General features: G+C 38.8%; 1 protein-coding gene across 2 annotated transcripts in view; it reads left to right on the top strand.

Moving 5' to 3' along the window:
* The window catches only part of SLC26A7 (solute carrier family 26 member 7), a 120,016-nt gene that overhangs the window by 89,763 nt on the left and 4,487 nt on the right, over window positions 1-25,766 (top strand). For both annotated transcript variants that reach the window (XR_005990016.1, XM_041769662.1), the window contains exons 14-16: window positions 6,434-6,571; window positions 11,142-11,190; window positions 21,654-21,754. Coding sequence is in view for 1 of the 2 variants with exons in the window: in XM_041769662.1 (XP_041625596.1) it covers window positions 6,434-6,571; window positions 11,142-11,190; window positions 21,654-21,754 (288 nt within the window). In the remaining variant the exon portion in view is untranslated. The remainder of the gene's footprint in view (window positions 1-6,433; window positions 6,572-11,141; window positions 11,191-21,653; window positions 21,755-25,766) is intronic.

The raw sequence follows: 25,766 nt of genomic DNA, 5'->3' as shown, positions 1-25,766 counted from the left end.
TTTGATCAGGAATGGATGCTGTATTTTGTCAAATGCTTTCTCTGCATCTAAAGAGAGTATCATATGGTTCTTGGTTTTTTTCTTGCTGATATGATGAATCACATTGATGGTTTTACGAGTGTTGAACCAGCCTTGTGACCCAGGGATAAATCCTACTTGGTCATGGTGAATAATTTTCTTAATGTGTTGTTGGATCCTATTGGCTAGTATCTTGTTGAGAATTTTTGCATCCATGTTCATCAGGGATATTGGTCTGTAATTCTCCTTTTTGGTGGGGTCTTTGGTTTCGGAATTAAGGTGATGCTGGCCTCATAGAACGAATTTGGAAGTACTCCATCTCTTTCTATCTTTCCAAACAGCTTTAGGAGAATAGGTATGATTTCTTCTTTAAACGTTTGATAGAATTCCCCTGGGAAGCCATCTGGCCCTGGACTCTTGTGTCTTGGGAGGTTTTTGATGATTGCTTCAATTTCCTCCCTGGTTATTGGCCTGTTCAGGTTTTCTATTTCTTCCTGCTCCAGTTTTGGTAGTTTGTGGCTTTCCAGGAATGCGTCCATTTCTTCTAGATTTCCTAATTTATTGGCGTACAGCTGTTCATAATATGTTTTTAAAATCGTTTGTATTTCCTTGGTGTTGGTAGTGATCTCCCCTTTCTCATTCATGATTTTATTAATTTGAGTCTTCTCTCTCTTCTTTTTAGTAAGGTTGGCTAATGGTTTATCTATCTTATTAATTCTTTCAAAGAACCAACTCCTGGTTCTGTTGATCTGTTCCACAGTTCTTTTGGTCTCGATATCATTGAGTTCTGCTCGAATTTTAATTAACTGTCTTCTTCTGCTGGGGGTGGGGTCTATTTGTTGCTTTTTCTCTAGTTCCTTTATGTGTAAGGTGAGCTTTTGAATTTGAGATCTTTCCAGTTTTTGAATGGATGCTTGTATTGCGATGTATTTCCCCCTCAGGACTGCTTTCGCTGCATCCCAAAGATTTTGAACGGTTGTATCTTCATTCTCATTAGTTTCCATGAATCTTTTTAATTCTTCCTTAATTTCCTGGTTGACCTTTTCATCTTTTAGCAGGATGGTCCTTAACCTCCACGTGTTTGTGGTCCTTCCAAACTTCTTGTTGTGATTAAGTTCTAATTTCAAGGCATTATGGTCTGAGAATATACAGGGACTATCCTGATCTTTTGGTATCGGTTCAGACCCGATTTGTGACCCAGTATGTGGTCTATTCTGGAGAAAGTTCCATGTGCACTTGAGAAGAATGTGTATTCAGTTGAGTTTGGATGTAAAGTTCTGTAGATATCTGTGAAATCCATCTGGTCCAGTGTATCATTTAAAGCTCTTGTTTCTTTGGAGATGTTGTGCTTAGAAGACCTATCCAGGGTAGAAAGAGCTAGATTGAAGTCACCAAGTATAAGTGTATTATTATCAAGGTATTTCTTGAGTTTGGTTATTAATTGGTTTAAATATTTGGCAGCTCCCACATTCGGGGCATATATATTGAGGATTGTTAAGTCCTCTTGTTGGATAGATCCTTTGAGTATGAGATAGTGTCCCTCTTCATCTCTCACTATAGTCTTTGGGGTAAATTTTAATTTATCTGATATAAGGATGGCAACCCCTGCTTTCTTTTGAGGACCATTTGAATGGTAAATGGTTCTCCAACCTTTTATTTTCAGGTTGTAGGTGTCCTTCTGTCTAAAATGAGTCTCTTGTAGACAGCAAATAGATGGGTCCTGCTTTTTTATCCAGTCTGAAACCCTGCGCCTTTTGATGGGGTCATTAAGCCCGTTCACGTCCAGAGTTACTATTGATAGATATGAGTTTAGTGTCATCATATCTATTCAGTCCTTGTTTTTGTGGATTGTTCCACTGAACTTCTTCTTAAAGGGGAATTTTAAGAGTCCCCCTTAAAATTTCTTGCAGAGCTGGTTTGGAGGTCACATATTCTTTCAGTTCCTGCCTGTCTTGGAAGCTCTTTATCTCTCCTTCCATTTTGAATGAAAGCCTTGCTGGGTAAAGTATTCTTGGTTGCATGTTCTTTTCATTTAGGACCCTGAATATATCCTGCCAGCCCTTTCTGGCCTGCCAGGTCTCTGTGGAGATGTCTGCTGTTACCCTAATATTCCTCCCCATAAAAGTCAGGGACTTTTTTTCTCTTGCTGCTTTAAGGATCTTCTCCTTATCTTTGGAATTTGCAAGCTTCACTATTAAATGTCGAGGTGTTGAACGGTTTTTGTTGATTTTAGGGGGGGATCTCTCTATTTCCTGGATCTGAATGCCTGTTTCCCTTCCCAGATTAGGAAAGTTTTCAGCTAGGATTTGTTCAAATACATATTCTGGCCCTCTGTCCCTTTCGGCGCCCTCAGGAACCCCAATTAAACGTAGGTTTTTCTTCCTCAGGCTGTCATTTATTTCCCTTAATCTATCCTCATGATCTTTTAATTGCTTGTCTCTTTTTTCCTCAGTTTCCCTCTTTGCCATCAACTTGTCTTCTATGTCACTCACTCGTTCTTCCACCTCGTTAACCCTCGTCGTTAGGACTTCTAGCTTGGATTGCATCTCATTTAATTGATTTTTAATTTCTGCCTGATTGGATCTAAATTCTGCAGTCATGAAGTCTCTTGAGTCCTTTATGGTTTTTTCTAGAGCCACCAGTAGCTGTAAAATAGTGCTTCTGAATTGGCTTTCTGACATTGAATTGTAATCCATATTTTGTAACTCTGTGGGAGAGAGGGCTGTTTCTGATTCTTTTTTTTGAGGTGAGGTTTTCCTTCTAGTCATTTTGCTCAGTGCAGAGTGGCCAAAAACAAGTTGTATTGGGAAAAGGAGAAAAAGAGAGAGAAGGAAAGAAAAGAGAAAAAGAAAAAAGAGAAAGAAGAAAAAAAGGGGAAAAAGAGAAGAAAAAGAAAGAAAAAGAAAGAAAGGAGAAAAAAGAAAAGAAAGGGGGGGTGGGGGAAGCAATCAGAAATCAAGAAGAGAGAGAGAGAAAAAAAAAAGCACAAAACAAAACAAACACACACACAAAAAAAACCCAAAAACAAACAAACAAAAAAACACGGGGGAGTATCTTCCGATTCTCTATACTTTAAGTCCCTTGACTTCCCCTGGAACTGGTCCGTCTCGCTGGTCTTCTGGGGGAGGGGCCTGCTGTGCTGATTCTCAGGTTTTAGCACTTGGGGGAGCTGCTCTGCCCCTGCCTGGTGCAGGGCTCGGTGGGGGTTGTTCACCCCGTGAGGCCCCGGGAGGAAGCCACAGCGGCCGGGGCAGCTCTGGGACCCTGGAGTCAGCCCCCGCAGTAGCTCCGGGGCTCTCCGTCTGCAGGGCCTGGAGGCTCCGGGGCGGGGCCGCTGATCTGCTCAGCTCCAGGCAGGAGCGTCCTTGCTGTCCTGGGCCCTCCCGGCCTCTGCCTGTCCCTGGGGGAGGCCGGATCCTGGGCTGTGTCCCGGCGCCCTGTGCTCTGGGGCCTGCGCTGTTGGATTCGCGCTCCCGCCCCGCAGCCCCCTCCGCGGAGCCGCCGCCCGAGCCCCTCCGAGCTGTTCCCGGAGCCCCGCAGCCCCCTCCGCGGAGCCGCAGCCCGAGCCCCTCCGAGCTGCTCCGGGCCCCGCCGAGCGCTGCAGCCCTTAGGGAGCTCGGCGCATCTCCGGGGCGCAGTTCCTCTGTTACTGTCCCAGGGAGCCCGAGGGCATCCCCGCCTTTCTGGGGATCCTGCTCCAATTCCCCGGGAGGCCTTTCCCCCGGGAAGGTTGGTGCAGCTCCTGCTCCTCCGGGACGGGGCTCTCCTGTCCTGGGGACACTCGCTCCGGCCTCAGCCCGGCTCCTCGCGGGCCCCTCCCCCTTGGAGGCCTTTTGTTTCTTTATTTCTTTTTCCCCGTCTTCCTGCCTTGATAGAAGCGCGAACTCTTCTCACTGTAGCGTTCCAGCTGGTCTCTCTTTAAATCTCAGGCCGAATTCGTAGATTTTCAGGATGATTGGATGGTTTTCTAGATAATTTGTTGAGGACAGGTGACCTGGAGACCCTGCTCTTCCGCAATCTTGCCCCTCCCCCCCTGGCTTGTGTTTTTAATAAGTGTGAGAAAATTTGCTTCATATTGAGCTATTAGAGTCCAGAGCCCTCAGAATGTTTGGGGCTCAAGTTTTCCATCAGTGATGGGAATTTTTTTTTTAATTTTCTTTAAATTTTCCATGAGAATATAGTGCTCACACAAAGTCCCAGACTGGTCTTGGATCCCTAAGATCCTCTGTGTATCCACCCTACACATATAGCTATGTACGTTAGCCTTGACATTCATAGCTTTGAAACAGAATTCCAGTTTGTCCATTTTTCAGCTTAAAGATTCTATAGAAGAATACATTCTATCTAATCTGTTCCTTCTTTTCAGGCTAAACATGTGGGCAAGTGAATGAGGGGATTTGTAGGAAGATAAAAATGCCAAAATTCTTCTCTGTCTTTAAACACTGGTTTCAGTGTAGTCGCATACTTGAATAATAACCATGTCACACAGAAATCTTAATTTTATTAGAACATTACGCTTTACTAATTATTTAATATTTTGTATTAAAAATAAGAGGGAGAGAAAGCTAAGAGCAAGATTTGAACATGAGATGGTAGGTGGAGCCGGTCTGCTACTCCTCTCCACTGTTCATGCTCTTCCACCTTCTTCCTGTGAAACATTCATCCTTGACTTGGGAGATCTCTTTTGGGGTGAATTCAACCCCTTTGAGAATTTCTTTTCTGATACAATTTGAATCTCTATTCCTAAACAAATACTTGTTTTTTTAAAAAAATTATGAACTTAAAATAACAGTTTGGCTCAATTACATGGTATGATTGGTGGGTCCATCTTAGATGTGGAGCTTTTTTTTTTTTTTTTTTAAAGATTTTATTTATTTAGTTGACAGAGAGAGAGAGCAAGCATACAAGCAGGGGGAGAAGCAGAGCGAGAAATAGAGGGAGAGGGAGAAGGAGGCTCTCCACTGAGCAAGAAGCCTGTTGCAGGGCTCGATATTAGGACTCTGGGATCATGACCTGAGTTGAAGGCAGACGCTTAACCGACTGAGCCACTCAGGTGCCCCTGATGTGGGGCTTTGTGATAACTAAATATGACAGGCCCAAGAATTGTTTTATTTTTGGTTTGTAAGGGATTTACTCTTTTTTAAAAAGTTTTTATTTTAATTCCAGTTAGTTAACATACAGCGTTATATTAGTTTCAGGTGTACAATATCATGATTCAACACTTCCAAGCATCATCCGGTGCTCATCACCGGTGCTCTCCCTAATCCCCATCACCTATTTAATCCATTCCCTACTTCACCGCCTCCTGGTAACCAGCATTTTCTTCTCTATAATTAGGAGTCTGTTTCTTGACTTGCCTTTGCCTATAAGAAGTTTACTCTTGATTAAAAGTTAATTTGGTAACTTAAGGATTTTGTTTTCTGGAATTGTTTATTTGTAGCAAATCTCACTTTCTAAAGTCTAATCAGTTGTATAGCCATAGAAATGTTTTCAGAGTATGTAGTTTAAAAATGTACCTACTTTAGAAGATGAGGAAGCTGAGAGTAATAACCTAATATTTTCTTTCTTTTGTCTTTCCTTCTCTGCCCGTATGCTTCACTATTCCCTGGGTTTCCTCTTCTATGCACGTACTAACGCCTGAAGGAATATTGCTTTATTTAGTTGGTAAGGAGTTATTTCATAGAACTTACCATCTTCTCCATTTCTAGGTCAGACCCCTGCCCCAAAAGTCATGGAGAGCATGATTTCAGTTGCATCCTGAAATTGGTGCCCGAAGACCTGGGCAATGGCCAAAGCAGGCACCTTTTGTTCTCTCTTCCTGTATCTCTTACCTGCATCCTGGCAATCCAGTGTAACCTAGTCCTGCCCACAGTGAAACCATATTCCGATACTACCTCTTGTTTTCTTTCTCCTAATTAGGACTATTGGTCAGCACTTGTAAGCTTATAATTTCAGCCAAAAGAAAGCTATGTCATTTTGAGGTAAATAATTGAGAGTTGATCCTTTAGGACGTATTTTCGTTAAAAAAATAGTGATGGTCAAGTGAACGAATTTTGAGTTTCTAGATTGTAGGGAAGAGGTACTTTTGGGAGAACAGGGCTTCCTGGTACTCTTTGGATATCCTAGGGTGTTGCCTTCCTCAAATCAGTAGGAATAAAGGCCATTTTCTGAAAAGATGCAGACTCATCTCATGGTTTTTAATGTTTCTTAGTAAAGAGGAATTACATATTTTTCCCCAAGAAGCATGATAGTATATTAAGTTCTCCAAATATATTTTAATAATGACAGCCTTGGCTAAGAGATTGCTTCCATCACTGAGTGGCATTTGGATTTGTAAGAGTTGGACTCTTTGGATAGAGTTATCCTCTTTTATTTCATTCAGAACTCTGAATTTATTCCTATTCTCCTCCAAAAGGAAACCTTGCAGCAGGTGAAGATTATCTCAATAAACAACCCACTTGTTTTCCTGAATGCAAAGAAGTTTCATACTGATCTAATGAACATAATACAAAAGGAAAATGCCAGCAACCAGCTACTGGATGATGTCAGCAAGGTAGGATCTTCTAGTTCATGATTACAACAATGTACTAAAAATAACCTTATATCATGATACTAAGATAGGAATCCTGAAATATAATACATTGTAAGAGTGCTTGGAAACCTCTCCCTCAGCAAAGCCTTATATTGTGTTATACTTTTCATTCGGTCCTTGTAGTTAGTTTTTAGGTAATCACTCTCATTCATTTGTTTTTTCGTTCATTCATTCATTATTTCATTCAGCATATGTATCCAGTACACACATATGTGTACTAGGTACTATAACCCTGAGAAGAATAAATAAGACAAATCATTTAGCTTAAAAGACCTTTTACCAAGAGAAAGAAGAGTCAGATCCAAATCTAAAAGAGGTAGAATATGATATATGACTTCAGAGAAGCATAAACTGTTGCTATCATTATAATCATTTTAAAAAACTAGCATTCTTTATCTCCACAAGTTATCTTCATTAACAGAGATATCAAATGTACATCAGGTTGGTTTTATGTAAATAAGCTGTGATTATTTGAATCCTTAATTAAGCCCTTAAGCATGGACTTTGGAGCTGCCTGGGTTTGCCATTGATGAGCTATGGGAACTTAACTGATTTAATTAAACCTTTTGTGATTCAATTTCTTGATCTATAATCAGGATGATTAAATGAGTTAATATATGTAAGGCACTCAAAATACTATCTGGCCTACTCAATACTATAAAATGTTAACTAATATTAGTTTGATTGAGCACAAGTAGTACCCTCTCCATGAAGTTTTCCATTACTAGTCCAGATTACAAAGGTCTCTTCTTCTTGTATCCTTGAGCATATGTTATCCCCAGTCACTTAGGTAGATAGGAAGTATTAACTTCCATGTCTAGCATCTCAGGAGCTGTCCAGTAGCACAATCCTGTTCCTTGCAGCTTTATGCTTCTGCCTCTGGGCCTCATACTGATCCAAACCACAGAGGCCCTAAACAAAGGATCAGATATATAATTTGCTGGGCACAGTGCAAAATGAAAATGTGATGGCCCTTGTTCAACAATTACTAAGAATTTCGAGATGGCTTTCGCAGAGCATTCAGCCAGGTAGGGGACCCTTCTAAGCATGGGATCCTGTATGACCACATAAGTTGCAAGTTTATGAGGCTGGCCCTGCCTGTGTTTCTCCAGCCCTGTCTTTTCCTCTCACTATACTCTTTAGGATGTCACTTTCAGCAGATCATTAGGAACCCTACCTGTGATTTTTGTTGAGAACTTGCACTCATGACAAAGATGGACATACATTCCTAGTTGTTCATATTGGACACAAGGCCTCTTTCTTTTACAAAACCATGCTTACTTCATAGCAATGTTTAGCTGTATCATGAGATAGGCAGGTTCTTGTGGCTGATACAAGCTCACAACCGCCATACACATTAATATTGTGGGAAAATTCGTCCACAGTTCCAAATAATCTAATTAACCCATAAAAAAAACTTGTAGTCTTAGTTTATCAAATTGTAAATTTACTTTTTGAAATTATATGCTTCTTTGTAGGCTTTATCATGTCTAATAGAGTATCTGACATAAATATTTTTATAACCAGTTGTTGTATTGATAATTGATAATATTTCCTGTAGAATATTTTCCTGCAAGACTAAGGTGTTTTCAGAAATTGAAAATTGGCATGTGGTTTATCTTGTAGCATATTAAGTCAGAAATAAAACTAATAATAAATGCATCCTTCTGAGAAGAGGTTCCACATATATTTTTACCTTCTTGGGACTTAAGAAATTTGAGTTTTAATAATCAAGTAGAGTTCATTGAATCTAGGTTATTGATACATAATGACATCCAAAGGGATTCTTTAACTCAGAATTGTATGGTGGTGAGAAAGGATTTCTTGAGAGTATGTTTCACTCTAATGAGAATAATGCAAATATTATTTGTATTTTCACACTGTGAGTTTTAAAGGATATACTGTGCTCTGCATAGCGGTCCATGCTTCTGTCTTAGACTGGGGTGCTCTGCTGGGTCCTTGGTCTTCTCTTGCAGCTGCATTTTCAATGGTAGATGGTAGTGATGGAAGGTCATTTAAAACACCTGAGGGCAAGAAGAATCATATTATATTCAAAACACAAACTAATAAAGGATTTCCTGTTTTGTTACGCTGTGACAATATGCTTCCTATATGTCATCATTAAATATCTTCCCGAATGTAAAATCTTAGATTTGAGGGTGCAAGTGTTTATTGGATTCATGTTCTTTATTATATAGGTTATATATTTTTATACAGTTTTTTTTTTTTAACCTGAGGAAGTGCTTGAATTTTTTTTTTTTTTTTTTTTATGATAGTCACAGAGAGAGAGAGAGAGAGAGGCAGAGACACAGGCAGAGGGAGAAGCAGGCTCCATGCACCGGGAGCCCGATGTGGGATTCGATCCTGGGTCTCCAGGATCGCGCCCTGGGCCAAAGGCAGGCACCAAACCGCTGCGCCACCCAGGGATCCCCTATACAGTTTTTAATTTAAATTCAACTTGCCAACATATAGTATAACACCCAGTGCTCATCCCATCAGTTGCCCTCCTCATTCCCATCCCCCCATCCTTCTCCCCTTCCACAACCCTTTGTTTCCCAGAGTTAGGAGTCTCTTAGAGTTTGTCTCCCTCTCTAATTTTTACCACTCAGTTCCCCTCCTTTCCCTTATACTCTCATATAATAATAGCCATTTTGTGATCTAACTTTGCAAAGGAGGTTTCAGTCTGCTGTTTATCCAAAATTTTCTTTTGCTCAGACAAGGTATTTTTTATTAAATACACTTAAATTTTTGAATCAGTTTAAGACTTACAAAAAAATTGAAAAGTGTTAGTACAGACAGTTCCTATACACCCTGCACCATATAATTTTGCTGTTATTAACACCTTGGATTAGTGTGATGTTATTTGTTACAGTCAATGACCCTATACAGATACATTATCATTAACTAAAAAGTTCATGCTCTATTCAGATTTCTTTAGTTTTACCAAGTGTCCTTTTTCTGTTCCAGGATTCCATCCAGGATATCACATTACATATAGTTGTTGTGCCTCCTTAGATTCTGTTTCGTTGTAACAGTTTCCCAGACTTTTCCTTTTTGTTAACCTTGATAGTTTTGAGTAGTATTGGTCAGGTATTTTGTAGAATATCCTTCTGTTGGAATTTAGCATGGTAAAACCAGGGATATGGGGTTTTAGGAGTAAAAACTATAGAGGCAAAGCACCATTTTCATCACGTCATATCAAAGGTATACACACTATCAACATGATGTTCCTTGTTGTTAACCTTGATCATCCTGCACGTTGTAGGATTTGTCAGGTTTTCTCACTGGAAAGTTACTGTTTCTACCATTTACATACTGTTATCTTTGGAAGCAAATCACTATGTGCAGCCCCACATAAAAAGTTTGGAGTTATATACTTCACCTCCTTGAGGGTGGAGTATCTACATAAATTATTGGAAATTCTTTTGCAGATATCAGACAAGATTAAATATAAGAAGGAAAAGCAACTCACATTCATTGAATGTCTCTCAAGGGCTAGTCCCTTTAATTAGACTAACTTAATCATCACCAGCCCCATGATGTACGTGGCATTGTCTGAATGCTACAAAAAAGGAAGATTGAGATTTAGAAATGTAAAATAACCTGGTAGAAATACAGCTGATAACGGTCAGAGCCAGAATTAAAGTATATAAGCTGCACCATTGGGTATCAAGAGAAAATCGATGTTCCTTAAGATGAAACTGATTTGATGGGAGAAGTGGTATAATGTAGTGCTTGGGAGCAGGAGGTTCTGAATGGAAAAGCATGAGCTTTGGTTTTAGCCAAGGTTCTTACTAGCTTTGTGACTTTGGACAAGTTATTTAACCTTTCCAATCTTTGGCTCCTTCCTATGGAAAATGAGATGAGTAACTTCATAGGCTTTTTCTGAGGATCATATAATTAAATTAGAGAACTTGGTGTATAGTAAGTAGTCAAAAATATCAATTACTATCATCGTCATCAACATTTGAGAAGAAGATAGCAAGTGATCTCATTAGAGGCATCAATTATTGTCAGTTTCAAAGAGCTTTAATTGTAGGATGCAGAGTTATTTTCATTTTCTAGCATTTCCATAAATCAGGATGGTTTCTCAGGCATTTTCATGGAGCTGTAGATGAACAGTTCACTTTCATATAATATGAGATATATGGCCAATGGCTCTCTCTCAGAGAATGTTGTGTGAATGAGGTTAATTTCTGATTGGATACACTACATGAAAACAGATGCAAATATTTGATTCCTGGTCAAAAGTCAAAACAAACTTAATCTTGCAGAAAATGTTCTAAACAAGATAGTCTGACTTTGAAATGCAAGTTATTTACTGAGCTAATAAATACTTAGAACCAATGATCATTTTATTATTTCAATGTGTTGTATTTATCATTCTGAAAAAAAAAGACTAGTGAAAAATAATATTTGGAGCCTAGTTTTTTTTTTTTATTATTTATGGAGAAAAGAAAGATGTGCTGTTTTCAGGGACAGAAGTGAATTTTTATAATGTTATTCTTCTTTATATTCATTTTCATTTCAGTGTGAACAAAATATGTTGCTCAATTCTCTATCCAATGGCAACTGCAATGGTGAGTTAGCTTAACAAAAAATCTAAGTGTTTTGACTTGAATATAGACCAGAGAATAAATCCTCTTTCCTTTTCCTGCCACTCTCCCTCCCTCTACTGTCTTCCTCATCCTTCTCTCTCTGCCCCACCTCCCTCCCTTCCTTTGTCTTCCACCTCCCTTCCCTATTCTACCCTTCTCCCCCTTCTCTTCTTATTTCTACTTCTACTACTCTCTTCCTCCCCTGTCTTCTCTCTCCTCCTTCACTCCTCCTTCGCTTCCTCCTGCTTCCTTCCCCGCTTCCTCCATCTTCTCCTCCTTTCCCTCTTTCTCCTCTTTCTATCTCACTTCCTGCTTTCTTTTAGAAGTAAATTTAAGTAAAGATGTATAAACCTACACAGGATGAAAATGTAAAACCTTATTACAAGGTGTTTAAAATACTTGCAACACTTAGGTGTTTATGAATAAATAGAAGGAACTGCAACGTCCATTGGTTAGAATGCTTAATATTGAAAAGATATGTTTTATTTATGTTGATTTATAAATATAAATATAATCCCTATTAAAATTCCAATAGGACATTTTAATGGCAATTGGCAAGCTTATTCTAAATTTTGTGTAGAAATTGAAAAAGCCAAAAATAGGCCAAAACACTCTTGAAATATGTGAACAAGGGGGAGAGAATGTTTTCTCAATTATGAAGATACGTTATAATGCTCTAAAAATCAATGCAGTATTGTATGGGTTCCAAGATAAATGAACAGATCATAGGACAAAGTAGAGAGCCCAAAAGGAGAGAAAAATCTCACACATATTGGTGTTCGATTTGTGACAAAAGTGGCGCTGCAGAGCAGTGAGGGGACAGTCTTACTAATATACAGTGATGAGACAATCATGTGTCTACAATGAGTGAAATTATTCATTCAATTCAAATACCATACCCCCAAATCAGTACCAGGTGAATCAATATCCCAAGAGTGGTAAACAAAGTATAAATTTAGAAGTGAATTAGGAGAAAATGAACAAGATATGCAAGGTATTAAGCATAGAAAATTATCTTTAAACTTTGCTACATCAGTATTAAGAGTTTTTGTTTAACGAAAGCCACCAAATAATGCATGAGAAGACAAGCCAGAATGGAAGAAGATAGATATAACATATAACATGGAGAAAGGACTGTACTCCTCTATGAATCAATAAATAAAAAAGGCAGAAGACCCAAAAGAAATGAGGAAAAGCCATGAAGCATGCATTTTCAAATTTACCAGTAAACATGTGAGAATATGCTTGACTATTACAGTAATTACTGGAGAAATGAACATTAAATATATATATGCATATATAAGTGGGTACATACATATATGTGTGTATATATGTGTATGTGTGTATAAATATATATAATTGTAAAGATTTAAAAGTCTGAGAATGCCAAAGGGTAGTGAGAATGTAGGATAAGAAGTCTCCTACAATGCTGGTGGGGGTGTAAACTGTTGCAACACCCTAGAAAACAGCTTGGAAAAGCTGTATGAAATTAAAGATATACATACCCTATGAACAGCAGTTCCACTCCTACTTATGCAACCTGAAGAAATGAGAGTTTGTGTACAGCCGATTACACAAATAAGAATATTCACAACAGTATTATTTGTAAAACTGTTCAAAACTGTCCTGAAAACAACTCATATTTCCAAAAAAGGTAGCAGATACACATATACACATATAAACTGTGGTATATTATGCACTTGAGTTTTTATTTGATATATTTATTATTTGGTATACTTTTATAATAAAGAAAGTTGGAAAAGTCTTATATAAAACATAATAGGGGATCCCTGGGTGGCTCAGCGGTTTGGCCCCTGCCTTTGGCCCAGGGCCTGATCCTGGAGTCCCGGGATCGAGTCCCACTTCGGGCTCCCTGCATGGAGCCTGCTTCTCCCTCTGCCTGTGTCTCTGCCTCTCTCTCTCTCTCTCTCTCTGTGTGTGTCTCTCATGAATAAATAAATAAAATCTTGAAAAAAAAACATAATAGGCTTAAGAAAAGCAAGACAAAGGAAGCATAGTATAAAATTCCAAGTCCATTTATATAAACTTAAAAAACAGAAAAGTCTGACTTACATTAATTTTCATACTTCTAAGTACAATAAAAAAAGAAATCTGTTGATATTCATACCTGGAAACATACAAGATTGTTCATAGTAGCTTTCTTTATAATTCCCCCAAATCTGGAAACAACTGAAATATCCATTAACAGTACAATGAATAAAGGTCATATGGAATGTTTATATAAGAGGATAACATATTATAATACTTACTGTATTAGTATATAAAATATATTCTGAATGAACATATAACATATAGAGTAGAATAACATAAATGTTATATAAATACCTAAATCAGTGGCATTGATCCATATCAACATGGATGTCAGCTTCTCTGGTCTTTACTGAATTTGTGTAGTAAATTTACTTTTTTCTTGCCTTATGCTCTCAAAGAATGCTTGCACAATACTGCTCTAGTACTGATTTAATGACCATTTCTTGAATGCCTAATTCTCCTGCCTATCTAGAAACTTTTTAAGGATGTTCTTACCCCTGCCTCTCACTAGGCCAGGCCCACTTTTCACAGGGCAGCAGCTGATGGGCATCGTCACCTTTGCTGTGTCCCTTCTGTAATAGTCAGAATTAGCTGATACTAGAACTAGGAAAGAGTATTTCTCCCAGTATCCTCCTCCTCTCCTTCTTTTGACACCCTACGGTATCCTGGGTCTTCTCATCTCTCTTTGTTCAGAAACACCGTCTTACTCTTCCCTCTCTGTGCTTTAAATGCTAAGGATGGTTTACTGTTCATGTTCTTGATTTTTTTTCCTCCCATTTAATTACTAAAACCTATAACTCTCGGTTTTATTACCTCTATATTTTCACTCTGTGACTCTGATTCTGTCCTTAATCATGCGCAAAATGAATTAGTACTTTTTTTTTTTTCTGCTACGAGACATTCTTGGTTTTAATCCATGGATAGAAAATATCCAGTGTCCCATGCTCACCTCAACCAGAGCTAGTAGATCAAGGCATGTCCTCCAAGGAGCCAGGGTAGCCTGAGAATCTTCTCAGCCCGGGGTTGCAGGCAGCTACTGCAGACGGATGGTGTTAACATGCAAGAGGAGATGTAATCGCCATCTTGGCTGTACTGTGCTCTGTGATGTAATGACAGATTACTATGAAATTAATCTGTACTTGATTAAAGTAAATGATTAATCTTTACTTTAAAATCCGTCTTATGATTCATCCTAAGCTGAAGATCGAGTGCCCACTCCTCCTCAGCACACCACCTAAAGCCCTTCCTTATCTTCTTGAACTGCTTTCCCTTTTACTCCACATCACACATGTCTTCTGTCCAAGTCTGATAAATCAGTCCCCATACCTAGTGCAGTCATCCAGGGCTCTGAGCTTTTATTTGGATTCTCCTGAATGGCACCATCTCCTCAATCTGCCAATCCAAACCTTGTAATATCTTCAAGATTTAGTAGAGAAGTCAAGTCAATTGAAGGACACACTGCTTGGCAATTCCATTAGGTAGAGAAGGAAGTCAACCAGACCCATGCGGGGGACTGTACAGTCCACGCAGCCTGGTATTCAGTATCTTCAGCTGTGAAACGGAGACCATAGTAATAGAAAAGCAGAGATATCACGTGCTTCACTCAGTCATATATTATATGGTTACAGAGTTGTTCTTATTCTGCATATTTTCCTTCCAACTAGAGTTTTAAGGCAAGAAATGAATTCAAATGTTCACTGCATTGTCCTTCATGGTCCAATGAACACTCGGTCAGCGAATGAAAATTATGATGGACAGTATTTGTATAGCACTTGACAGTTTTCAAAGTACATTCTTCTTGATAACTCCAAAAAGGGTAATAAGTAAATACTGTACTTCCATTTTCAAATAGGTGATAGGATACTCTTCATTTTACTGATCAAGAAGTTGGGGGCCATAGGGGTTAATGAACTTGCTCTGAATCATGCAGTTAGTTAGGGACAGAGTCAGGACTCAGGTCTCTGTTGCAGGCGGGTATGCATACTGGAAGGGGAAGAGAATTAAAAAATCCGCTCTCCTGACAATAATTTTCACAGAAGGGTAAGATTCATAGTTGAGCACCTGATTGAATAATCAAAATATATGAAACCAGCTATATAAATTATAAGATGGCAGTCATCATATTCATCTGAATGAAAACAAAAATTGCTCAAATGTGAAGAAGTCTCCCATTATTATGTGGAGACTCTGTCCCCAAAACATTGTAGTGCCATTGTGCCATTCCCAAGAGGCACTCCTGTGCACATCTTAGAGTTCTGGTTTTCCAAGTGTACCTCCACTTGCCTTCTCCCCTGCTTGACTTCTACACATTCTCCAGATCTCAGCTCATGCGTTCTGTTCTTCTTTTTATTCCTGCATTAATTGATTCGTGTCCCTTGCCCACAGCAGATGTTTCTGGTATTCACTGAACATCCACGAAGTCCTGGGCACCATGACAGGCACTGTATGGTCAAGGGTGAAGAAGGCAGGTGTGACTTCTGCTGTCACAGATCCTGAAGTCTAAAACAATTCCCCCCCCCCAAAAAAAAATAAAAATAAAAAATAAAATAAAACAAGTTCCCTGCCCTCACCACCACTCCTCACCCCCCAAACCAGCAACCCAGGTGTACTGGTTTCTACTGCCACTGTAACAAATTACCACAAACTTAGTGGCTTAGAACAACACACATGTATTCTCTTAAGTTTTACAGGACAATTTTAGAGGCTGAAATGAATCTCACAGGAGAAAATCAAAGTTTTGGCAGAGTTATATTCTTCCTGGAGGCTCTAGAGGAGAATCCATTTACTTCTTTGCTCTTTCCAACTTCTAGAAGCCATCCGTATTCCATGACTCCTGGCCCCTTCCTCCATCTTCAAACCAAATTTCTCTTTGACTTCTTATTCCACCACCACATCTTCTCTCATTCCCACCTTCCGGCCTTCCTCTCATCAAGACCCTTGTGATTATTGGACCCTCCTGGATGATCTAGGGTAATGTCCCTATCTTAAGGTGGTTAACTTAAAGCCACAGAATTCTTTTTGCTATGTTAACATATTTACAGGCCTGGGATTAAAATGTGGGCATCCTTGGAGGCCATTATTCTGTTTACCACACCAGGTCACTCTCCTCTATCTCCCTTAGCACTCTGTGCATAATTTTTCCATCCTTCAGAATATTTCATATTATGAGTTCAATCAGCTGGTTTCTTGCTTTGGTTGTGAGTCTTTTGAGGGCAAGGCCCATCATCCTTCTTGTTTCCATTCTACTTGCCTTACTTAGGACACCATTCAGAGCCCTGAATATGTCTGTATAGACTGACTGCTTGAAGGAATGAATGAACGAATGACATGCCTGATAATATGTGCACATGTTTTCCAAGGAGAATGTTGTGGTTTGTTCTAAATATTTCATAGCTCCTTGTTTTCTTGAGAAATTAGAGATGTAAATCTTCTTCTCAATAGTTAATTGATATCAACAGAAAATTCCTTCTCTTAAAAAATTATGAGTGACTCACAGACTGTCAAGAACCTTTTGAAGTATATGAAAAGCACTCCTAAATTATGCAACTATGAATACTTTTTAATTAAAGGAGTTAATGAATATTCTACAGGAAAGAGCTGGCTTCCACAGTCTGGAGTTAATTGCCCACCCACACCTGATGGTTAATTTCTTTCTGAAATGTTGTTTTTTGTAGATAAAGCCCATCATTTACCACATCCCACATGGGTATAGATTAGTTGTCTCCTTTGCACATGCTCCAAGCTTACCTCATTTTGCTTAAGGCAGGATATTAGCTGTGAATTCACTTTATTCTTTTCTACGACAACGTGATTTTTATTGCAGTGGTTGATTTACTTAGAAGCTTAGAACACAAGGTTATAGCCATAAAATCAGTACAATGGTAGAGCTGAGAGGGTACTGTGTGAAAGAAAACTTCACTTATTTTTGGAAAGATTTCAGAAGTGTCCATTGTATTTAAATTTTCATTTCAGTGAATTGGTAACTTTACCACTAAAGATGTCTTTTTTATTTGGAAAAGGCATCATTAATTGCTCCTCTTAAAATAGCTTACTTAAATTATTATCTATAACTACATGGCACAATTCTGGTTTTTTTTTTTTTTAGATTTTATTTATTTATTTATTCATTATTCTTGAGAGACACAGAGAGAGAGGCAGAGACACAGGCAGAGGGAGAACAGGCTCCCTGTAGGGAGCCCAATGCGGGACTCGATTCCAGGACCCCAGGATCATGACCTGAGCAGAAGGCAGATGCTCAACCACTGAGCCACCCAGGTGTCCCATGGGAACAATTCTTTTTTTTTTTTCATTTTAGATGGTATGAAAATATACTCTATTTTGATTAAAAGAACAAGAAAGAGGAAACTGAGTGTAAAAATGAAAGACAAAGCAAGCACACTGAGACAATAGAAGGGAAATTTTTGTACTGTTATGATAAAACCCAAACATTTTTACAGTTAGCAGTCTATTGATACTCACATTATGAAATAACTATAAGAAAATATAGAGAATGACGAGTGCAATTTACAAATGAAATAAGTATGATAGGTTAGGGAAGAAAAAGTAACTGTTTCTTAAAAGTTTTTCTGTACCTTTTACCACCGTTTTCTGGTAATTGAGATCCAGTGATCAATCCCTCTAAATAACACCTCAATAGATTGTTTTCTCACTGTAGTACTGAGTTCAGATTGACAAATACATTTCTTGTAAACTCCTGGTGTCTTCCTGAAGTGGTGAGTTGATAAAAATTCTAAGATCTTTGACCTCAGTGGAAAAAGTACTGTGATTGGTTAGCCATGTTTGTCTGGATAAGGAATGGAGATGATAGAACTCATGCCATATTCTAATAGTTATAGATCATAATTTATGTGGCCTCTTTCAGGAAAAATAATGAATTGACATTTTTTGACATTTCTAAATAAAACAATTGCTAATATTTTTTCATATTAAAATTAATTTTTTCCAAACCTCTTTTGTAAATAGTACCAATGACAATTATGTTTCCTAGTAAATAAAGAATGAGGCTTAAAGATCTCAGAAAAATTAATGTTTTTTAAAAATGTTGGGGATTAAATATTAATGTTATTTGTTTTCTACAGAATTTCTTGAACTAACAATTTAAGTGTAGCTTATTTTGAAATATGCACTATTTTGTAAAAGATATATGTCATTTGTTAAGAATGGTGCTGTATGGATGGAAAAATGAGCTATAGAAATTCTGATATCAAATTGAGTCATCATCATCATTTTAAGATTTCTTGCTAAAGATGCCAGTGGCTTAAGAAATGTATTTTGTCAAAGCCATTGGATTTTTAAAAATCATTTATTCTATTCCTTATGTTTAACAACATTCCCCACCTTTAGACAGTGATGTGCTGGTAAATCTTTAACAAGCAACTCTTGGAACAGGGGGCAATGAGGTAAGTTGGTGGAGAAGCACTGCTAGTAGTTTTTGCCCATTTACATTGTGTAAATATTTGTACCCATGACTCATTCCAAACACCAACACTGTCATTAATCATGGAGTTAAGAAGCTATGAAACAATTGACATATTGAAGACTTGTCAAAAGAGCTGGGACCCCTGGGTGACTCAGTGGTTGAGTGTCTGCCTTCAGCTCAGGTTGTGATCCCGGGGCCCTGGGATTGAGTCCCGCATCGGGCTCCCTGCATGGAGCCTGCTTCTCCCTCTGTCTGTGTCTCTGCCTCTCTCTGGGTCTCTCATGAATAAATAAATAAAATCTTTAAAAAAAAAAAAAAAAAGGAGCTGGTATAAGCTGGCTCCAGCTCACTACTGCCTTTAAAGAAATCACATAAATTTTATTTTCTATGACAGATATATTCAAAAGTATCTGCATAGGAACCATTTAAATATTGATTTCCATGGTAAATTGCAAACATCAGTCTTACTAATAAAACTTCTTATATTTAACTGTGTAAGAAAATGCCTAATCTAGTATATATATTTTATATATGTATATCATGAATTATCAAACGTTTGTAAGAAAGCTTATCTGATCATTTAATTGTTAGCAGGAGACTTTTATACTCTGAAAATATAACACAATGTTCAAATTGGATAAAAGTGTGCTTACGAATCTTAAAAAGTATTCAAGGAAATACATGTCATGAATCAAATAATGAGCCAAATCTCTTAGCCACTCTTTTAATATTGATCTAGTAATTCTGTCTCTGTAGCTCTAAGCAAAATGAAATAACAGTATCTATACACCAGTTATTATAGTGCCCACCTGTGTGTTTGTCTATACGAGTATGTGTGCGTGTGTATTTATGGGGACTAAGAGATAGAAGGAATAAGTATCAATCAACATGCTACTCTTTACCTTTGCTTTGCTTTTTCTTTTTCCTGTAGCCTTATTCCTCTCCTGTCTGTGATAATGAGCAGGGCACACTCTATCTGAGGGCGTAAATAAGAGCCTTTGCGCATTTGTAGAGGTAGGTCCCATGTTTAATTAGGCAAATAGTGATTGATAATGATTCCTACTGAGTGGTCAGTGGATGAGCTAAGTTGTGGTTACCTTAAATTTTGTTTAAAGTTCTAATTTGCTGTTTTGGGCCGATGGAAGCAGAGCCTGAACCTACTCTTAACTTCTTAGCCCTCCTTTCTGTGAAACAGAAAACAGGAACAGGAGAAACAGGAAAGCAGAAGGAACTACTGGAGTGCCTGGCACACAGTAGGTCCTAAACATATGCTGGTTGACTGGGAGAAGGAGGAGTCTGAAATCTCAAATACCATCAGTGTTCATTTACAGCTGCCCATATGGAGTACTCAGAATGAATCATTTCTACTTTTTGGAATCCACATCCTACAAGGCTACTTTTGCATGAAGCCTTGAGCCATTAAGGCTCAAGAGATATTTGCTTCTTATAAATTCCCATTTGTCTGCCAGTCCAATCCTTGGCAGTCAGAGATGGGCTCCTAGAAACAATGGAGAGTATTTTCCTTACATGTGTATCACCCACTACAATGTTGAAACCTTGCAGTGGGAACTGCATTTGAATAAGTATGTTTTAAAAAGTTTCCCTGAACTGAGACCGTGCTCTATAGTTATTATTTCATGTAATAAATATGAATATAGATCTAAAGGTGAAACTTGGAAACAAATCCTATCCCTGAATACCTTTTTACGAATATATTAAAAATTACTTGGTAGCAGTTCTCTTTTTTGCTAACAATTACTGCTGTAAGTAAATGTTTGGTGTTCATTCTGTATTTTCCACTCACCTCTTTTTATCTTTGAGCAGCAGTCCTAAAAATACATAATTTCCCTTACACTTCCCTCCAGGGCTAACTGAGAAACAACCATATTTCCATGTTTTTGTAGGGAAAATCATGGGCATTTTATTTTTTTTTTCATTAACGTATAGTGTATTATTAGTTTCGGAGGTAGAGTTCAGTGATCCATCAATTGTATGTAACATCCAGGGCTTGTTACATCACGTGCCCTTTTTTTTTTTTTTTTTTTTAATTTATGATAGGCACACAGTGAGAGAGAGAGAGGCAGAGACATAGTCAGAGGGAGAAGCAGGCTCCATGCACCGGGAGCCTGACGTGGGATTCGATCCCGGGTCTCCAGGATCGCGCCCCGGGCCAAAGGCAGGCGCTAAACCGCTGCGCCACCCAGGGATCCCATCACGTGCCCTTTTTAATGCCACGGGCATCTTAAATAGCAAAATTACTCCAATTAAGAATTTATTTCCTCAGAGAATTTCATAATCATTCATGGATTGGAGTTTATTTGATAGACTGTGCCTACTAACAGTGAAGCAACCTTCCCTTACGTGGCCGGAGAGCCATATCACCCCTTAAGGGACTTCGGACATGGTCTATCGTTGCTGAGAAATAAGTCATTTCACATGAGGGAACTGTGGCCATAAAGACATCAGCAAATAAGAGCTCGTGGTTCATGACGTCCTGAGTAAATTTTTTTCCCCGACATCACAAAACAGGGCTCTACCTCTGGGCATATCCCTGGAGGGAGTAGTGGGATAGAGTGGAAAGAGTGCTGTTCAGAATGCCTGGAGGCCTCAATTCAAGTCTGTCTTTGGCACAGCCTTGTGAGTATTCTTTCAAAATCTTGATGATTGCCAAGTTTCATCAGTTTGTGTCTCTGTGGAACAATAGGTCATTAGCCCATCCATCCCCTCTTCCCCTCTGAATTTTGTAATAATTACCTGAAGTCACATTCAAATGATTAAAAGTTAGAGTTCAGAAGTCATTAGTAATTAAATGAAACATATGAAAACTGAAAAGTGTTTGGAATCAGTCTTGTTAAACATGAGGTCACCGCTGCCTTCCTCCAGTCAACCAAGTCAGCAGCAGAAATCTTGAAGAACTCTCCCCAACTCACGTCTGTCTCTGCTTCTCCTACAGAGGAAGCTTCACAGCCATGCCCAAGTGAGAAGTGCTTTTTAATCCTGGATTGCAGCGGAGTAACTTTCTTTGACTATTCTGGAGTCTCCATGCTTGTTGAGGTATTTACATGGCTTGTGTTTGGACTGATTCTTAACCTTTTCTTTGGTCAACAGGAGTTTTCACCAGCTACTCTCTCAGCCCCGGGGTCTTTGACTCCACTTGTTTCAGAACCTACCTCACCTATTCTCCCCAGAGGACATAGGACTCTAGGCCTCCCACTGCCATAGATTCTCTTCAGGAGATCCCATCAAGCTTCCGGTGTGTGTATATGTAGGGGCCTGGGTGGTGGTGGTGGGTAATCACATGGGCTGGTCAGAGAGAACAGGACACAGGCTTGAGATGTGGTGGGCATAGCACATGCTGGGCAGTCAGCTTACAGGCTTCTGGGAAGAAGAGTCCCCTCCGTGAGAAAGTGCCTCTGGTGATGGCAGGATGGTTTCTCTTACCCCCATGGATGGTGTAGTTTGACCAGATACCATATCTGATCTCTCAAATGGTCCCTAGTGCAGGCACTTTTCTCCATTCTGTTGGGTGATGGGGCTTACTTTTCTACTCCGTGATCTCCATGGTGTCTCCATGGTCCTGGTGTGCAAAAAATAAAACTGCTTATTTCTTTAAAATAAATGTAGCTTACAAGACATTTCCACAGAAGGAAGAACACCTAATTTTTCCAATTCAAGGAAATCTCAGACACTTCTGGCATATTTTCCTCTACTTTTTTTTTTTGGGGGGGGGATGCTATGTCAACAGTAAATACCATGTCAACTAGGTCTCCTTTGTTCTCTCCCTCAGTGTCTTAAATTTGTTGGGGAGGGTCTTGAGGATGGAGCAACATCTGTTCCTCAACCATCCTTAGTCCTCCACCAGCTTCTGCTGCATGGTGCTCAGCTTACCTGTGTCTGGGTGTCTGCTCCCCACAGGTTCTCTATCCTCACCGCATACTCTTCCGCATGGGTGGCTTTCTATTCTGCCAAAAACGTAATCAAAATCCTGGGAACAATTTCTGGAGCTCTTTCTCTGCTTATCTCCCTCATTTCCATTACTCTCTCCCACGGATTTCACCCACCCAATCCTTTCTGAACTCTCTTCCGTCTGCTCAGCTCAGTGAAGCTCTTGCATTTTACTCAGGCGTCCATCACGCTCTGGCCCAGAAGCTGCTTTGTGCAGAAAGCTGAGCTCTCAGAGAGCTTGTCTCATCGATTTTCTTTCTCTCAGGGGACTCAGTCCTCTGCTCCCTGTTCCCACTGTCTGAAAACAGTTTGTGTATCTTTGTTCGGTTGCCTACATATTTATGGAGGAGGGGATAGTCTTGTGTTAGGTACTCGTCAGGGCAAGAAGCAGAAATTGGAAATAGACTTTTAAAGAGGGAAGATCAGTAGTTCCCTAAGGGCTTCACGTTGTGAGTGTTGGTTGTTTTCTGTGGTGTTGTGTAACTGTGCTATTTATAAATATAAATCGGAAATGTCTGACCTTCCAAATTCAAGATAGTGCAGGGTCAAAAAAAAAAAAAAAACAAGAAATATAGCACAAAGGTCAACTTTCCTATCACTTTCCTACGAAGATAGGGATGAGAAGATGGGGAGGGGAAGCTGCTCAGCGTGTGACAGTCAGAACATAGTCCCAGTCCTGTCACACTAGCCATGAAGTGTTGGGGAGCTCATTAACCCTCTCGGATCGCAATGTATTCACCTCATAAAAATTAGGGGGTGATTTTGTTTCAGTATGAGCAGATATTTAGAAAGCAAAAATGCAAAAACAGTTGAGTTTTAAATATCCTGGACTTCAGTCTAGTGGCTATTTTGGGTATGTCACCCCTTTTTTTTCTCTACATAATATGCTTTTGTTTTCTTGTTGCTCACTATAAAGACTCTGCACAATTTGGCATAGTTCAACCTAAATATGTCATATTTTCTTGTATCTAAATCTGGACTGTAGACAGATAGTTCTTCATGGGAGGGCTCCTTGTGTTCCGTATTTCTATTCCTCTGTGTCACCAGGATCTAGAACAGTGCTCCTCAGTGAATGTGCAGAAGGCTCATCTGGGGTGCTCTTCGACAACAGTCTTTTGGGCCCTGGTTTGGGTCCAGGAATCTTTATTTAAACAACCACAAGTGATTCTGAGGCAAGTGATCCAAGATCATATTTTGGAAAACACTAGATTAGGATTGTCCATTTACTGGAAAAAGACCAGAATATACAGTTTTTGTTTGATTGTATTTCACATTTATTTTGGATATTCTCAAATCTTCACTAGCTGTTCTCTTTTTATATTGCAAATCGGGATTAGAGTTATTAGACAGGAGGAAATGGTTATCTATTCCCATTGAGTTTAGGATCAGACGTTGAAAATCCAGGGGAATCCAAATAATTCGGGTACTGAGCATGTTGAGAAAGAGTTTTTTGTTTTGTTTTGTTTTTTTCTTCTTTCCATTTGTCTTCACAGTTTTAAAATACACAATGGTATTATGGGATAAATCAACTGATGCATTTTATTTTCAAATTAGCAGAAAATAACATTTGCCCATGGCCTGGTGTTTTGCCTCACCAGCAATTTTGTGTCAATTTGCCCTTTTTAAATGTCCATATTACTATTTGGTTTATTTCATCATGGTTACAGTAAATTATGATGTATATTAAGAACGTTGGCTTTAAAGATAGATAAATTCTGGGTCCAAATAGTAGCCATATAATGAATTCCATGATCTAGGCTTAATTATTTGCTTTTCTGTAAGCTGGCAGTAGACATACCCACTTCATCAAGTTATGAAGCTTAGCAATGATGTATTTCAAAGAAAGCACACAACAGTTTCTAGAAATTAATATGCACTCATAATTCTAGCTTTTATTATTTGTTTTTAATTTGCAAAAGTCATTTCTTAAGATGTAAGTAATATCATTGTGGCTAATAATAATGTTTTAGTTGCAGCCACTGAAAGAGGGTCCAGATAAAGAGCCACAGATTCTCTGGAGCCATGAATGAATGTCTTCCCACTTCCTAACATTTCTGGATTATTTCCTTAGTCACTGTAGTGTTAGGAACATTCCCACATTCCCCTATGAATTATAGGTTGAAGAAATGGAGTGACTTGTGTTTATTCTTCTCTTTAGGACACTGGGGAGGTCAATGAACTGGAGATTACCTTTATCAATATCAATAAGCCGCCTGTAGCAATGTGTTTGTGCTTCCTGAGCTTGGGAAAAAGTCAAACACTGAGCAGTCACCTTGAATTAATCCTTTTAACTTATAAAAACAGTAGCCATTCATTTTGGCAAAGTCTCAGTCCATGTATTGTTTGTGTGCTTGTTTATTCATGCTTAGAGTGGGTTATTTTGTAATTATTTTGTAATCTCCTGTTATTTTGCAGTTCTTCTCACACATAACTGCTTACTTCAGGAACAATAGAAGGGGGGACATTTGGAGTGTTGTGTAAAAGCTTTTCTAACCAAATCCATCCTGCTGTTGATAAAACTTCTCAATTTATTTTCACTGAGTTTCATGGGTTGACTTTGATCAAGTCATGATCAATCTAGTCCTAGATTCCCAGGATCTACTATCCTGGGAATTTGAATCCACCTCTATCAAATGCTAAAACTTCAGATTTAGCCTTATATAGCTTTTTTCTGCTCTGAATTTAAATCAGGGCCTTCAGTAAATTGTCCCTACATGGTATCTTCTAGGATGTGAATGAGGCAAGACTCTAGAATATGTCAAGCGAATTAGTTAGGATCTCTCATCTTGCAGGACCTTTAAAAATAGAAGTTGGGCGATCCACCTTGGCTTCGATTATTTTGGTTCTCAGCTCACCGTGCACTGACGGGATCTGAGAGTCCATGAATATGTACAGATTGTTGTAAAATATTAAACTAAGCAGTGGGTCGGCAGTTTTCATCACTTTTATAAATGGGTCCTCGACTTCCAGTAAAAGGTAGAGAACAGCTTTCTGTCATTCTTATAGGGAAATAAATGTGTTTAATGTTTATTAGAGAAGTTTCATTTATTAGATGAAAATGTAGGGGGCCAGACTTAGTTGCAGGAAAGGTAAATACCCTGCTGCATTAATCTCGGGCTGG

The sequence above is a fragment of the Vulpes lagopus genome, chromosome 9 (genome assembly GCF_018345385.1).
Source record: "Vulpes lagopus strain Blue_001 chromosome 9, ASM1834538v1, whole genome shotgun sequence".
In the NCBI taxonomy this organism is placed as follows: Eukaryota; Metazoa; Chordata; class Mammalia; order Carnivora; family Canidae; genus Vulpes; species Vulpes lagopus.
Note: the sequence above shows the minus strand (reverse complement) of the source record. Positions and strands in the feature narration are given on the sequence as shown.